The sequence below is a fragment of the Rhinolophus sinicus genome, linkage group LG13 (assembly GCF_036562045.2).
Source record: "Rhinolophus sinicus isolate RSC01 linkage group LG13, ASM3656204v1, whole genome shotgun sequence".
NCBI classification, from domain to species: domain Eukaryota; kingdom Metazoa; phylum Chordata; class Mammalia; order Chiroptera; family Rhinolophidae; genus Rhinolophus; species Rhinolophus sinicus.
Window position 1 is genome coordinate 13749985 of NC_133762.1, and position 17561 is coordinate 13767545.

At 41.3% G+C, this 17561-nt stretch overlaps 1 protein-coding gene and 1 long non-coding RNA gene across 11 annotated transcripts in view; one reads left to right on the forward strand and one right to left on the reverse strand.

Annotated features, from left to right (window-relative positions):
• Positions 1-15408, forward strand: part of LOC109453617 (uncharacterized) — a 30533-nt gene extending 15125 nt beyond the window's left edge. For 6 of the 8 annotated variants that reach the window (XR_012491471.1, XR_012491473.1, XR_012491469.1 and 3 more), the window contains 4 exons: positions 1999-2096; positions 2423-2570; positions 8816-8952; positions 12006-15408. This is a non-coding gene — a long non-coding RNA (uncharacterized LOC109453617). Of the gene's footprint in view, positions 1-1998; positions 2097-2422; positions 2571-6714; positions 6818-8815; positions 8953-9471; positions 10041-12005 lie in introns of those variants that run through there. The other 2 variants (XR_012491470.1, XR_012491468.1) reach the window with 2 other exon arrangements.
• The window catches only part of BTBD1 (BTB domain containing 1), a 29370-nt gene extending 12226 nt beyond the window's left edge, over positions 1-17144 (reverse strand). Inside the window, exons 1-4 of one of the 3 annotated variants that reach the window (XM_019743433.2) lie at positions 16665-17143; positions 9994-10150; positions 4044-4149; positions 46-243 (exon numbers count right to left, since the gene is read on the reverse strand). In XM_019743433.2, the coding sequence (XP_019598992.1) occupies positions 46-243; positions 4044-4149; positions 9994-10150; positions 16665-17059 (856 nt within the window). In that variant the 5' untranslated portion in view covers positions 17060-17143. Of the gene's footprint in view, positions 1-45; positions 244-4043; positions 4150-9993; positions 10151-16664 lie in introns of all 3 variants that reach the window. The other 2 variants (XM_074318337.1, XM_074318336.1) reach the window with 2 other exon arrangements.
• Between the last annotated feature and the right edge of the window lie 417 nt (positions 17145-17561).

Genomic DNA, 17561 nt, shown 5'->3' on the forward strand with positions numbered 1-17561 from the left:
CATTAAAATCATTTTAAATAGATGTCGGTCAAATTATAACCCTACCTGCTGCAAATTCCTCAATAGTCATCAGTGGGAACCGGATCAAGGACAGTGCTTTTCCTAGAACTTTCTGTTTGTTTCCAAAAGTCATAGGCAATTGCTGTCTTTGACATTCCGCTTCTGCCCATCGCACAACAGCTCCAAAAAGTCGACTTTCTCTAATACTAAGTGTGTCTCTTTCTAGAACTGCACAGAGCGTGTCTATAGGTAAATACAAAAATAAATGAAATTAGGAATACTTTGCTCTTTAACAAAACAATACTGACAAACTTGCTTATATATTTTTTCAAATCTCAATAAAAATAGGTTAGACACTTAAAACTATACTCTATACTTTTTTAAAAAATATTTTTAATTGTGATAAAATACATATAACATAAAATTACCATCTCAATCATTTTTACGTCTACAGTTCAATGGTATTAACTATATTCACATTGTTGTGCAACTATCAACACCATCATCTCCTTAAGTCTTTTCACTTTGCAAACCTGAAACCTTATATTTTATTTTTTTAAAATTCTCCTCTGCAATGGTCTACACATTCATAGTAGAACCCAGTATTTGTTTAATATCAAGCACAGCAATCATTCCAGCAAAGATATCATAGTCCCCAGATCATAGCAGGAGCTCAACAAAATGTTAAAAATGAATAGGTTAAACACAATTTTCGAAAAAGAAAATTGAGCTTTTTTTCCTTCTCTTGTAGCTGAGCAGGTGATTATGAACTAAGGCTCCATGTAAATACATATAAATCAATATACCTAAATACTTGTAGGATTAGGAACATACATAATATTTAATCATGCAATGGAAAAACAGACGACTGTGGACCTATATGTCTCTACCTTATACATTTATAACTTCAGTAGAGATAAACATAGAAACTTAAAACATGACCCCAAAAAAGCACATTATACTGCCCTTGGCATAATATAAATTCATTTTGTTCTATCAGTGAAACAGATTATCTTCTTTCTTTAGCAAAAAGCTGTTAGAGAGAAACAGTATCTCTGTACTTGGAAAATGATAAGCATATCCCTCCAGAACACATATTCAAACGTCAGATGAGAAAAAGCGTCCTCAGAATCTAAAACGGTGAGAAGAAAAGCTCCCGGAGCCAGGCCCTTCTCTCTCTCAGCTCTTAGGCTCCCCTTGCTTTCCCAGTTCTCAGCAAGTACATCTGGAGAAAACTAGACTATGGGTGGAAACACTTAGGTTTTCTATTGGCAGATGTGTTATAAGAAATTACAGCTGAGAGCCTAATAAAGATCATAAAAATACATTAAGATTATATCTTATAAACATAATACTGGATTTGAATATAAACAATCTTGAGTCTAATCAAATCGACAACTATTTACAGGGTATTTACCCTGTGCAAGCACCTCCTTCAAGATTCCCAGGCTCCAATGGCATGCCTAACATAGGAACTATTTGCAAAACCACCTCCAGGAGGAAGCCACCCATGCTGGCAGGGTTATCTCAAAGGAGTGTAGACTGAAGTGCAAACGGAGCACTGCACAGCCCCTTAAAGGGAAGGAAATTAGGATTAAGCAATGCTTCGTTAGCAACATGGGCAGTGCTCGGGGCTCTTAAATATCCAGTAATTCAACAAAAATCCAATAGCACATGATATGCAGGTGCTAGGGAGGAACTCGATTTAGTCCATGCCCTTCAGGATAATGCAAGGTGAGTACGAACCCTTCCCAAGGTACCGTGTAAGACAGTCAAACTAACAATGGGATATTACTGTAACAGAAGAATATACTAAACAGAAGAGGGTGGGGTGTCAGTTCTTAAGAAAGGAGTCACTACAGAGGTATGATTTGAGGCAAGACATTGAGACTGAGTAAGAACTAGCCCAGGTGGGTAAGGAAGGCACCATTCTAAACACAGCCAGCCAGTCTAGTCGGTCACTGACCCCCTACTATCTTCTACTGTTTTTGGTGCTAGAAATACCGTGATAAACAGGACAAAGTCCCGCCTTCAAGGAGTCTGCAATCCAAGAGGGGAAGGCAGACAATCAACATATGCATACAGACAAATACCAGGTAAGAATTTCAGACAGTGATATGTATTATGAGAAAAATAAATCACAGATTCGTGGGAATGTAGCATCTACTTGAAGTAGGTCTGAGATGGCCTGTCTTAGGTGTCATTTCACCTGAAATCTTTGAATGATTACCAAGATTCAGGGGAAAAGGATGCCAATCAGAAGGAAAAGCAAATACTAAGGATTAAAACAGAAATAACCGTAGCCAGTGCATATGGGACAAAGTGAATGAGGGCGAGAATGTAGGAGACAAGGTCAGATGCTGACAGAGACAGGTAGTGACTGCCAGCTGTTTACAACACATCTGTTTTTCCTTCTTCCTAGGATATGAGTACTCTGCATCTCTCAGCCTCCCTTGAAGTGAGACGGGATCTTGTGATGGAACTTCTGAAGTATGAAGTAACAGGGTGCCATTTCAAGGCCAAAGCTTTTAAGATGTTTTCCCTGCCCATGCTTTTTCCTATCTGCCCAGGTAATAACTAGACCCTAGGGAGTGGCAGAGTCACAAGGTAGAAGAGAGCTGCTCACTGGCCAGGACACTACCTTGGACTGTTACGTGATTGTGAGATACGCTTCCATTGTGTTTGAGCCAGTATGCAGTTTTGGGTGTATGTGTGTAAATATGTTGAGCATGCATTTTGGGGCCTATTTATCACCACAGCCAAGCCCAGACCACTGATACAGGGCCTGATCATGCAGGCTCTCGTAAGGAGTTGGAATTTTTTTCTAACTGCAGTGGGAAGACCCTGGAAGCAAGGTAGTGATAACAATGTGATTTATGGTTTAAATTTGCTGCTGTGTACAGAATGGACTATATGAAAGCAAGAGTGGTTGGAAGCAGGGAGACAACAGGAAACGACAGAGGTTATCCAGGTGAGAGAGAACAGTGGCTTTGATAGGCAGTAGCATGGATATGGTAAGAAATGGTCAAATTCAGGATACATTGTAAGACTACAGTTGAAAGCACTTACTGATAACCTGCATGTGGGATATGAAAGAAAGAATAATGAAGAATAACGTCTAGGTTTTTGGCTTGAGTAATCAGGTGCATGGTGGCGCCATCAGGGAGGAGTGAAAAAAAAATGAAAATGAAGAGGAAAGATTTGACAGGGCATAGGGGAGAACTCATGATTCTCTCTCAGCTTTGTTCTTTGAAATACCTATAAAATCTCCAAATGAAGATGTCAAGTAAACAACTGGGTATATAAGTTTGGCGCCAGAAGACAGGGTTGAAGATGTATGTTTTGGGTTCAACACAGTGAAGCCACTGTGTGGCTTCTTTTTAAAGCCACAAGACACTCTCCTATGAGCCAATATTCAGACTCCTCACTCTGTCAGCAGATCTCCCTCCTGACACGGGCTTTAACCTGCCTCGTATTTCCCTTCCTCTATATCCACTTCGTCGTGAGGTTCCACTGGCCTCTAATGCCGTTCCCTCTTCCTTATCCAAATATTCATTATCAGAACGTCCTCTGTCAACATTACTCCAATGTGAGGTTAACCTCTGCATGCTTTGGATTTACACAATAATTATTTTCTATGTATCTAGTTCAGAAAAGGCAAAAATCACATTTTGTTGTATGCCACCTCTTCTATTAATGTCTTAAATCTTAATTTTCACATATTTGTTCCTTGCTTCTCCAATCAGTTGAGTTTCCTTAGGAAAAACCACATCTTACCTTTTGTATTTCTTATAGGACCCTAGCATAATGCCGCGCATATGGAAAGCAGTCAATGAATTTTACGTGATTTGATGTCTTTTAAAAGGCAATGAGGTAGTTAAGACTGTTAGGAATATTTCACCAAAATAAAGAGAACAAAACTCTTAAAGAGGCAGACTTAGATTATTTGGAAAAACCGCTAATTTCAAAACAGCTCATCCACCAACAAGGTAAGGTGTTACTACTATACCTATAGGTAAAACTTTCACTCATTGTGAACTTACCTATATCAATGTCGGTAAAGCCTTCTGCACTTATTGCATCCATCGTGCTTTTGTCTATTGTGTCCAAACAAAGACTAGCAAGCTGAGGTTCATCAAAGAGTCGAGCCTAAACATATGAAAAGATAATTATTTTATTTCCATAGTTATTTTACCTTTAGGCTGTACACATTCCAAGTTAATACTGTAAACAGGTATAATTGCTAATTATGTAAAAATACCTACTTAAAATACAATTATAACACCTATATATTCTTAAAACTTTTCATTCCGCACTCAGAAATGAAAAGGTAAAAGCACAAATGCCCTGCTGAGATAACAAATTCACCACTACTACCAACACTGGCATTTGTATTTTCACTTGCTTATATTGAGATTGCCTAGTTTCTTATGCATTACTTATTTTGATTCTTAACAAATATCCTGCATTAGATAAGACAGACATTATCCCATTTTCCAGATGAGGAACCAGAGGCTCAGAGACATATACCAACTTGCCTAATACCCAGCTAGTTATGTTGCAAAGCCAGTACTTATTAAAGCCAAGTCTTAATGATATTTTTACTAACCAATAATATCATTTGTCAAGCATACCAGTACTAACAGATTTTTTTTTCCATTTCCTGCTTTGATTGGGGATAGAGAATGAAGTACACGAATTTTAGATTATGAAAGCTCTGGGAACCTAAGCAAAAACTAGGCCTAACAAGAACAAATAGATAGAACAAAAAATCATCAGATTTGTTTGGAACCACAAAAGACCCCGAATAGCCAAAGCAATCTTAAGGAAAAAGAACAATAATGGAGGTATCACACTTCCTGACTTTGGCTTGTACTACAGGGCTACAATAATCAAAACAGCATGGTATTGGCAGAAAAACAGACACATAGACCAATGGAATAGAATTGAGAACACAGAAATAAAACCACATAAATATGGACAGATAATTTTTGACAAAGAAGCTAAAAACATACAATGGAGCAAAGACAGCCTCTTCAATAAATGGTGCTGGGAGAATTGGATAGCCACGTGCAAAAGAATGAAACTGGACTGCTATTTGTCACCATGTACCAAAGTTAATTCAAAATGGATCAAAGACTTAAGCATAAGACCTGACACAATAAACTGCATAGAAGAAAACATAGGTACTAAACTTATGGACCTTGGGTTCAAAGAGCATTTTATGAACTTGACTCCAAAGGCAATGGAAGTAAAAGCTAAAATAAACAAATGGGACTATATGAAACTTAAAAGCTTCTGCACAGCAAAAGAAACCATTGACAAAATAAAGAGGCCACCAACTGAATGGGAGAAGATTTTGCAAACAGTGCCTCCGATAAGGGGCTAGTATCCAGAATATACAAGGAACTCATGCAACTCAACAACAAAAAAACAAACAACCCAATTGAAAAATGGGCAGAGGACTTGAAGAGACATTTCTCCAAAGAGGACATACAAATGGCAAATAGACATATGAAAAAATGCTCAACATCACTAATCATCAGAGAAATGCAAATCAAAACCACAATGAGATATCACCTCACCCCAGTCAGAATGGCTATCATCAACAAGACAAATAGCAACAAATGTTGGAGAGGCTGTGGAGAAAAAGGAACCCTCATACACTGTTGGTGGGAATGCAGACTGGTACAGCCGTTATGGAAGGCAGTGTGGAGGTTTCTCAAAGAATTACGAATAGAATTGCCATATGACCCAGCAATCCCTCTTCTGGGTATCTACCCAAAAATCTGAAAACATTTAGAGATAAAGACACGTGTGCTCCAATGTTCATTGCAGCTTTGTTTACGGTGGCCAAGACATGGAAACAACCAAAATGTCCTTCGATAGATGAATGGATAAAGAAGTTGTGGTATATATACACAATGGAATACTATTCGCTGTAAGAAAAGATGATATAGGAACATTTGTGACAACATGGATGGATCTTGAGAGAGTAATGCTGAGCAAAACAAGTCAGACAGAAAAAGCAGAGAACCATGTGATTTCACTGATATGTGGTATATAAACCAAAAACAACAAAAGAACAAGACAAACAAATGAGAAACAGAAACTCATAGACACAGACAATAGTTTAGTGGTTGCCAGAGGGTAAGGGGGGCGGGGGGTGGGGGGTGGGAGATGAGGGTAAGGGGGATCGAATATATGGTGATGGAAGGAGAACTGACTCTGGGTGATGAACACACAATGGGATTTATAGATGATGTAATACAGAATTGTACACCTGAAATCTATGTAATTTTACTAACAATTGTCACCCCAATAAATTTAATAAAAAAAAAAAAAAAAGGAACAAATAGATAAATTCACATGATTACATGATGGAATATTATACAACAATGAGAATGAAAATCTTAACTATACACAATATGGATCAATCCTACAACTTAATGATAAGCAAAAGAAGTCATAGCATATATTGATACCAAAACAGTATACACTGTTATGTTTCCAGCAAAGCTTATCTAGGCTTTAAGAAGTCAGAAGTCGAGTTATATGTGCTTATCAGGGTGTGTACTATAATTCTAAACAAGTTAAAAAGCTGGGGGGTGGGAAAGGTGGAATCCAAACTCAAATGAGATTTTTAAAAACTAACACTGAAAAGTAGATGTGAAGGTAGATATGCCAATCTTTGATTCTGTTTACATTTAACAGCACAAACAGGAAATGCTCAGAAGGTATTCTTGCTGCGTCATGCAGAAAGCTGTTGAAAATGCTGCCAACTAGTTAACTGCACCATAAATGACACCATGACTCGGTACGGCTGATGACTCCTCACTTCGTTTTAAAGTAAAATTCATTTCAAAGGCTTCAATAACTCAGATGCTACTGAACAAATGATAAACATCCCTAAACAGTTATCCTGTGTTTTATAGGGGAAACAAGACTACACTAAACACACTGACTTCAATTTTAAATATATATATAATGTATTATACATAATTATATACATATAAATATTTTTAAAGTCAGGACATTTCTTAAAATTATAGAATACTCAAATGTTTGAAAATGCTCTTCATAGATTATATACTAAGCCTATTTATATTAATTTGCTTAGTCAAATTTTTAATTTTAGCCCTAAATAAAATCTGCATAATAATGTACATATGTATCTATAAGTGGAATAATAATGTCTGCCTTATATAACCTAGAGGATCAAAATAAGGATCGCATAAGAAACTAGGTTACGTACATTTTATTTATATACATAGAGTGTGTGTATACTGAACTATTTGAGAATAAGGGACTGAACCATTTGAGAATAAACTTCATACATCATGGCCCTTACGCTTAGATATTTTAGTGCGTATTTCCTAAGAATAAGGATATTCTCTTATTAGTAGCTAACTTTGTAAATAACAGTATTTTTATCTAACTTACTATCTGTATGTCAGTTGTTAATTGACCCAACAGCATTTTTTATAGCACTTTTCTTTCTAGCATAGGATCTCATCTAGGATCATAGTTCATGTATTTTTAAAATATGAAAAATAGTACATTTTTAAAAAGTGAAATTCTAATGTCAATTTTTTTAACTGGCCAACTCAACTATATTTTTAGTTAGTGTTCATGCAAAAATTGATCTTTCCCTTTAGGAAAAACGATTTTTTATAAAAATTATTTTATTCAGAGTAGCAATATCAAGTTTCCTATGGAATCCACTGCTGCTGAGTCTGGCATTATCTCTGGTAAGAAAGCGCTATGATTGTTTCACTTCATAGTCTCCCCTGTGGAAATCACGCTGGCACAGTACACTGGCCCTTTGTGTGAGAGGGAAGCTGGCATGGGTCTCTCCAGTAAATAGTAAATGAGAGGCTTCACTCAAATGCCTCACTTGGCCAGAACAAGAAGTCACATGACAATTTGTAGGTTAATTCATATGACCCACCAATGAAAACTTCGGAGTAATATTGGGATCTCAGACCAAGCAGGCACCGAAAAGGTCTTTTTGCTCACAGTGACAGCTGTTGACCCTTGCTACTCAAAGTGTGATCCAGACACACGGGCACCATCTGGAAGCCTATTAGAAATGCAGAGCCTCAGGCCCCATCTCGGACCTACTGAACTAGAAAGTGTATTTTAATCGTCAAAGTTTAATGTATTGGTTTCTGAATTTTATGACTGAACTTTTAAAATAAAGTAGCAAAGTGATCCTCTCTACACACAAAAAATAACCCTGAGATAATAAAGAATCTTATGAATATCAACTTTGTTAGATTTTCATCAGAAATTCAAAAGAGGAAAAAAATGCAGGGAGGTATCACTTATTAGTTATATGACCTAGGTCAAGTTATGCCATCTCTCTCTGCCTCCATTTCCTTATCTATAACATGGGGCAGTAAGGAAACTTCTACCAAGGAGACTTACACCTCCTCAAGTTCTTAGGAAGATTAAAGTAATACAGGTGAAGTACTCAAATGGGGCCCAACACACAATAACCACTCAATACCTGTTGCTATTATCGTTATCACTGTCACCACACCTTAAGAACTATTGGTTTAAAGTGGAGACTTTAGCTTTACCACTTGCTGTCTGATGTTATAGAAGATATTTACCTCTCTAAGCTTCCATTTCTTCATTTAAAATGGGGCTAATAATAGGCAACAACATGATAGAGCCATAATTAGGTATAAAGGTGTAATATCCACAAAGGGACTAGCCTGGTGTCTGGCATACTATATACACAGACAGGGAGCTCTGTGATGGCTAAAAACAGGTGATATCAGCATGTTCTTTCTTTTATTAACTACAGGTACTTCTTGACCGAAGATTCTTTTAAAGAACAAAAAGGATGCCATCAGACATTTTCTATATGATAGGATGGACAGAACCAGAAAGCATAAGCTCTGGGATCCAGCCCCGCCCAGCCTATAGTGAGACTTTCAGCAGGTAATTGTTTAGTTTCTCCATTTGGAAAATGAGTGAGCTGAGCTAGGGACCACTGTGATTATTTCCAGTAATAATATTTAGGACAATTACATATTATCAGCTTAGTTTTGTTTTGTTTTCTCCTCATTTTAACTTGTTTACCTCTGTAAAGACCCTATCTCCAAATAAGGTCACATTCTGAGGTCCTGGGGACTAGTATTTCAACCCATGAATTTGGGGTGGGGGCACAATTCAACCCATGGTTATAGTATCTGTTAGAGTATGCAAGCCCTGGGAAACTAAGTCAAAACTAGGCCTAACAACAGGCTAGCTTCGAATTTTTAAAACAAGTCGTACGAGGGTATTATAATATTGCCTAAAAAGAAAAACAGCAATTTATTTCTATCTAAAATATGAAGTTCAGATTACAGGCATTTCACAAATGCTAAAAAGCGTATATTAAGGACCAATTAATGTGCTCACTTTGTAAAAGTTCATCAGACTGTACACCTACAATATAATATGTGCACTTTTCTGCAGGTATCCTGTACTTTGTGAAAACTTTTTTAAATGTCAGAGAAAGAATATTTCATATAAACCTTCAATTCTAACTCCTTCAGGAGTTGGTTAACAAGCTTACGGATACAAGTTCAAAGACAGTGAACCTGAGCACTTTTCAGGACTTCAAATACTTCACCCCAATTTCAGATCCAACAAGAAATTCAGACTAAAGGTTTCCAGAAAACGATGTGATCACGCTCTCAATCAATCACAGCAAGAGAAATGCTGGATCCGGATCCCCACTCCCATCCGAAATAGCTACGTAACGTCTGAGTCCTGACACCCTGCTTGTATCAGGCCTCAGTTTCTTTACCTGTCATACTGTATTAACTCTATTTTTCTTTTTTCTGATATCATATAAATCTGATATATTTCCCTGAATGGTACTGTAAGAAAAATCACATAAACTTGAAAGTAACGATCTAGAAGTAGTTCTCCAGAGAACAGTACATACTCACATACAGTTATACTCGCTTTTTAAATGATATATACCTGACTTACCTGAGTAAGCAGCATAAAAGCATTGTCGGCCCTAAGATGTTTGGTGAGAAATTCCACACAGTGTGCTTCCAAGGCTGGGACTGCGTATTTCTTAGCAGTATAAAGAGTGGTCATAACTGTTTCTGGGCCAATTTGAACTTCATCTGAATACAGGAATCTGGAAAGCAATTGGAAATTGTAGACCTAGTCAGTAATGTTTTAGACAAGTAATCCATCAGAGTTAAACCTCTAAGGAATGTTTTAAAGATAATGAGTAAACTGAAAACCTCAAATGTGGATCAGACTTTCCAGGGCTACAGGGCATTTGCACACACATCATCTCATTTTATTCTTACCCAATCCTGAGAGGCAAATAAAAAACTTCGAGAGAGAGAAATGAAGTTAAGTGAAGATCACGAAACAGACCCATGTCTCTAAGCCAAGTCTTCTGAGGTCTTTTAGCACCCCATAGCAGCTCAAGACAACCGTGGTTCATTATCTCTCCTTCTTCAAAGGATGTTCACTTAAGCAAATCTACAGAGAGCTGAAGTTCACAAACCAAAATGTCAAAACATTCCTTTGTTTCCTGATAATGGTGTTTTCCTATTCTGGGCACCTTTTATCCTTTCATTGTTATCCCAGAATTAGCATGACCACGAAAGACTAGAGTCCTGGGGCTTTGGAGGAACAAAACAATTGAGTAACATCTTCAATAACCCCATGTCGCTATGTGCTCTGGGGTATTTAGGTCCAATTTTCTCTCAAAATACTATCTAGCAGACTAATACCGTCTTCCTTCCTCCCAGCTCACTGCCTCTGACACTAAGTCACTAGATAAATCAGCTTCACAGCACTGCAGACAAAGCTCCGACGCTCAGTGAAGGCCTGGGCGGGTCTTGTGGAAGGAGATGGGGTCCCTCTCAGTCACACTCAGAACGGCTGAGGGCGCTGCACATCTTCGGCATTGAGCACACTCAGGGCTTAGAACACTCATTACACTTACAGGCCCAGGATCCAAGTCAGAAAATCAGAAAGTTAGTGTGTAAGAAAAGCCACTAACTTCCTTCAGAACAGTATTACAGTGGAGTGAGCAAAGTCAGTTCTACTTTATGTTACTACCCCCTACCTTTCAATTTCCTCTTCTTTGATTCCTGTGGCCACAAGCACCACCCAAGACGAAAGCCTCACCCATCACGTCCCCTAGCTTCTCACTCTAATCCAACACAGGTATTTCTCTGTTATCACGATCCGTACAACTATCTCGAGTGGGGGCTGCTCATCCTCATGCACCCCTATATCTCAAGTTCAAAAGTGAATGCTGCTGTTTCTTAGGATTGCACTGTTTTAAACTCTTTTTCCCAAAACCTCTTAGAGACTCAAGTCAGCCAGCGGTATCCCCCTCATAACGCTCGCTGAACATGACATGCCACCCTCTGCGATGAGCAGAGAGGAAGGAAAAGCAAGTTACTCACAGCGCCTCACAGTCCGGGATGGGGGATGAGTAAAAAGGAGAGAAAATTAACGTGTTAGGTGTCTACTACCTGACAGATGCCAATTCACTTAATCCTCTCAAAAGGAAGGCAGGTGCTGTTACCTGCTTTTTAAAGATGGGGGAACAGAGGCTAAGGAAACACACAACACACCACTTCTGGGCTTCTGACTGCTTCCAGGCCTAGCGGGCCAACCAGGAGAGGCTGTGGAGTGGACTCAGGAGGAGAGGGCTTGGGGCTGAGCCTGTTCATTGCTTGCTGTGTGGCTTTACACAGGTTATTATCATTGTGTTCCTCTCTGGAAAGAGATGAGAACGGGGGTACTTCATAATGTTCTGGTGAAGACTGATATAAGTTAACATACAGAAAGCGTTCTGAACAGCACCTGACAAAGAGCCTCAGTGTTTGCTATTTTCTTTTTTTTCATACTGCCTCATTTTTCTGTGGTTTTCCGTCTAGCCCTTCTGTTTTCTCCCCAGCAATCACATGTTTACATTTCTAAGAATTCTTGCTTTCTTGATGGTTCCTTTTTCTTTACCACAGTTCAAGTCTCAGATTTATGGGGCCTAAACTTTGAGGACGGCTGGCAGCTCTTGCTTTTGTGCTGTCGGAAGCCATGAGCACTTATCCAAGGAGTCAAGCCACCCAGCTGGAAAGATCGGCTGGAGAAGCCATGTAGAGAGGAAAAAGGCTCAGCCAGTCTGTGAAACGTCCAGAAGACTCCAGCCCCAGCTGCTACCAGACTGCAACTGCACAGGCGACCCGAAGGAGATGTCCTAAGAACCATCCAGCTGACCTCAGTCAACCCACACAACTGTGCAAGATGATAAAACCACGCTTGTGCTGCTAAATGTTGAGTGGTTTCTTCTACAGCAATAGATACGAAACTTGTGTGAGAGACCAGATGAGGCAGCACTGTTCTGCCTGCAGGAGGAGAGGAGTGATTTTTATACAAGAGGCGTAATGAAGTGTGGAGCTCTTGTACACAAAAAGACTGAGAAGTACAAAAGCAAGGAGGCTTTAGGAGGCAGGCATTAAAATAAGAAAAAGGCCACAGGGCGGGGGCACTGAGTCGCTGGAAGGAGAGGGAGAAACAGATCAAATCCTAGGGTCTGGTGTGCCTGTTGAAGTGTTTAAACTGCATCCTGTAGGCAAAAAGAAGTCATTAAAAGATTCAGGGGAGGCGTATGCCAACATCCGGCTACTAGAAAGACAACTTTGTTAACTGTGTGAAGAATGGAGAGAGCTAAGTCTAAAGGCAGTGGTCTGGTTGAAGCGATGCCGGAAACAATTAAGAGAAGGGGGTAGACCCTTCATGATTGGCTCCAAAAGGACAAGGAACAGGTAGAACAGACTGGAACCAAACTACAGCATGGAGCCGAGCCCACCTGAGTCAATCCTCAGCTGACCCACTGAGCAAGAATATATGGATGCTTTTAAGCCCCTGAGTTTTGGGGTGCTTTACAGAATTACTATGGCAAAAGCTGACTAATACTGGGCATAAGCAAAAACGTGCCTGTCTCAAAGACATGCCTGTTCTGAAATTTAAGTGAGTTCACATATGGTGCTTCCAACAGTAAGTGGCCCATGGTAAGCACTCATTAAATGCCAGCTGTCCTTTTTACTGATATGTTCATCTTCATGGGTACTAGACATCTGTGATGTCCAGGTGGAAACTGGGTTCTGGAGCTAAGCAGAAGCCTGGCAATATAGCCGGGGGAGTAGGTGACGCTATGGGTTAATGGAGAAAGGAAGACAGCTGGAGACAGGACCCTGAGGACCAGTTACCCCATGTCTCCTTCCTTGAGAGGATTATACTAGCCATCTCCAGCTCCTCACCTCCTGTTCTCTCCCCAATCCACTCTAATCCATTTGCTGAAATCACTCTTACCAGTTACCAATAACTTCCATTTTGTCAAAACCAATAATCAATTCAATGTCATCATTTTACCCGATTCTCAGAATTCAACATAGCTGACAACTCCCTTTACTGGAACCTTTTCTTCAACACGACGGAGGATACCACACTCCTTGCTTTGCCTTCTAGTTCCACTGACAGCTGTTTCAGTCTCATTTTAGGCTCCCTTTCTTCTGCCACGGGTCTACAGATTGGGGGATCTCGGGGATCATGCTGTACCCTCTTTCCTCTTCACAATCTACATTCCCTCTGTATGTAATGTCATTTGTTTTCGTGGTATAAATATCCCTCACTCTTAATGTTCCAACTAATGTTCAGGGAAGAAGCTCTTCCCTAAACTCCAGGTTCATACTTCTGTCTACTCTTTTTTCCCTCCTTGGATGGAGAAATCAAATCTTCTCAGTCCTACCTTCAAAATACATGCAGAATTTGACCACGTCTCATCACATCCAGCACTAGTGCCCTGATATAACCCGGCACCATCTCTTGCCTGGACTACTGAAAAAGTTTCTCTTAATTCAACTCCCTGCTGCCCATTTTACTCCCTCTACAGTCTAATTTAATCTCCAAACAACTGCCAGAATGAGTTTCTAAAAATGTAAATCAGATCACATCACTCCCTGTTCAAAACTCTCCAAAGTATTCCCAGCACACACCAGAGGAAACTCGCAGGCTTTCCGCGGGCTCTGTGGCCCCTGCATGGTCCTGCTCAGCCGATCTTTTTGACCTCATCTTCTAGCACTTTCCCCTTTATTCACTCTGCTCATTTCACACTGGTTTACTCTTGCAGTTCCTCCAACAGGAGAAATGTAGAGCCTTAAACATGCTTTTCCTTGCTTGGAAAGCTCCTTCCTTCATGGTTGGGTCATCTTTCTTCAAAACACTTATCAGTACTTGACATTATATTTATGTTTCTCCTTACTAGATTATAAGGTCCATCAGGTCAGGGACTTTTCTTGTTCAGCATTGTATCCAACATCTTAAAACAGTGACTGGCACAGGGGAGGCACATGGTATTTCTCAAATGAACAACTGAAAAACATCACTGAAAGGTCAGGCAGATCAAAATGAGCAGTTTCTTAAAGTGCTTTAAACTCAAGTTCTAAAGCCTTTAATATGAACTAATTCAAGTTGTAAACATAACAAAAACTAGGCCCACAAATAGGCCCAAGCTAACCTGTTTTTCCACCTCCGGAAGAACTAACTATGAGACATCTTTTTGTCACACAATAGTAGGTAAATACAGTATCTATGTTTCACTGTCAGCCAACACCTGAGTTTAAAAATCAGTGCTCAGATCACTTTCAGAGCAGAACAACGACCAGAGCCTGGAGAAGGACAAATACCACAACTACACTGAAAACAGGAATATTCCAAGGATTCTAAAATTAATTCACTTATTTTCTATTGATGGGGAAAGACTAACAGCTTCAGTGAAAAGATGAAATAAACATTTTTCCCTCTACTTTCTTATCCTAGCAATCTCAGTATTTTTTAAGGATAAAGCTACCCAACAATATTTTTAAATCAGTATTTAGGGAGAGTATTAAAAATGCTCTCAAGGTCCCACCTCCAAACATATTCTGAGAGGAAGGTATCTGCAAATTTAACAAGCACTCCAGGAGATTACAATGCAGGTAGACCAACCGATCTTTCTACAATACTTCTAGTCTAGAAAATCTACACAAGCTATAACCAATCCTCCTCGTCAACTTCAAAATAAAAACCGAAATGACCTAGACCCTAGCTTTTGAGTTATTTTTCCTCTTTATAAAAGTAACAGAACTAAATTACAGAAAATATAAGAAACAAAGAGAAAAGAAGGTCAATGCCGTCTTACCACCAACACAATTTGGTTAGCATTTTGGTATGTTTCCTTCCATCCTTAATCTCTAGGTATGTTTGTTCGGTTTCTTCTCAGAGTTTTAAATAACAGTGTGCACAGTTTCAAATGCTAATTATTATACATACCTTGCATGTTAATGTTATTACTTAGTATTGTATCATATTTAGTAGCTGCACTACATTCCATCAAAGGGACCCATCATTGATTATCCAAACATTCCGTCCAGCTGACTACTTCCTCACTACTATAAATAATCCTGTGGTAAATATTTTTGTACAGAACATTTTTTTCAGTACTTGACTACATCCTACCTGTGGAAAAAATCTAATGGTCAAACCATTTGACCATTATTTATGTCAGAGAAGGCTCCTCCAATGTTATATTTTTCAAATTGGGGGATTTAATAGAAAGGAAAAAGTACTTCACTTTTAATTTGCATGTCTTTAATTTCTGATGAGTTTCAACAGTCATTGTTAACGCTCATTAGTTGTGTTTTTTCTTTCCCAAAGTTATCTATCCTGTCCTTTATCCAGTTATTAATGGGATGGTGGTTTTTCTTTACCACTTGTGTCAACTTTGTATTTAACTGCTTATTGATCTTCCTAATTGAGCTGTGAGCTTTCTGGACTATAGCTCTGTTCCCCTGACCTACCTGTTTTTGCCTCAGTACCACCCAGACTGCTACTACTAATAACACATTCTATTTAGGCAGCTGAAATGAGCTTGGTACAGCGAGACTCACATGGTTTTGGGGGTGAGCTGGCACTGTTACCTCCTCGGGCCACTTACTTGCCTTTCCTGGACCTCAATCCCTTTTGTGAAATTGTGTAAAACAACACCTATACTGCCCTAACTGGACTTTCGTGAGTGAAAGCTAATAATGCCATAGTACTCTCTTGCACTACGTAAAATTAATCAGAAGTCAATCTACTAACCTCAGACAAGCAAAAAGCAAACTCTAGCACTGATGGCTGGAATCCTGTTTTAAGCAAATGTGACCTTGTCTGCAGAAAAGCAAGGCAGGTAAAGCCACACTTATTTATTTTGGTATTCATTGTCCTGGGTCCTGACAACTAACACACATGCTAATGAAAAAGGAGCCACCGTTTTTCAGAAAGAAAAAAAGGCCATGTAGTCCTGGTCCTTCAAGACTTCCAACTCTTAGTCCCCTACTCCCAACCAAAACAAACTTTGCAAACAGGCCGTCAGGAGAACCTGATCCACCAGCTCTCCACTTCTGAAGCTCAGGCGACAATCCGCTATTGGAACGTGAGAGCGCCTTTCAACGGCAAAGCCCCGCTAACTGGACGCGGCCGTAACTTGGGCCCTAACGTCCCACCAGACGGGCCCTGCCGTCGACCTTCCGGAGCATCCCCGAGGCCCGGGAAGGTGAGGAGAGCCCTGCCCAAGGTCAGCGGGGGCCCGGCGGTCCGCTCACCTCAGCAGCGCCAGGAAGGCGGCGGGCTCCACGTCGGGCAGCTCGATCTCGGCCGAAGTGGTGGCCATCCCGCCGTTGAACATGGCGTCGAAGACGGCACTGCCGGCCGCCAGCACGAAGCGGTGCGCGGGGATGCGCTGCGGGCCCCCGGCGGCGGCGGCGCCGCGGCCCTTGCCCAGCACGAAGCGCACATCGCTCAGCAGCTCCGAGTTGAAGAGGAAGGCGAAGCGCTCCTTCAGCGACGCCTTGGTCGCCTGCCAGTTGTACAGCGGCTCCCGCTGCAGGGGCAGCAGGGGCCCCACAGGGGACGGCGATGGCGGCGGCCCCGCGGCGCCCGCCTCCGCCTCGGTCCCTGGAACCTGCTCGCCCGGAGCGGCCGGCCCGAGCGAGGCCATCCTCCCGCGGAGCGGCTCCTCGGGCTACGGAGAGCGCCCCCGCCGCCCGGCCGCCATCGCGCCGCCCCCGAGCCTTCCGGGAAAGGCGCTTCCGGAGCCCGCCCCGCCCCGCCCGCCCGGAACTGTCGGCGCGTCCCCGCCGGCTGGGGCGCGGGGGCGCGCGCAGCGCCGATCCGGCTGGAGGGGACCGGGTGTCCAGCGGTGGCCGGGCCGTAAGGGCACACCGAGCACGTTTCAGCGCCTTGCTCCCGGAGGTGGAGCTTCTGCGGGCCGTGTGCGGCCGGCCAGGCTCCAGGCGCCGCCACCGATCTGGGGCGCTTGCTGCTCCGGCCCCTTCCTTCCCTCGGGCCCCGCGTCATCAGCTCCAGCGCCCCGCGTGTACCTAGGACATGACCCTAGACTGTCCCTCAAAGAGTTTCTCACCTGGAAGTGGAGGGGTCCGGAGGACACGGCCAAGGGAGCCTGTGGGAGGGGAGGCAGGAGTCCGCCACACCAGAAGCTG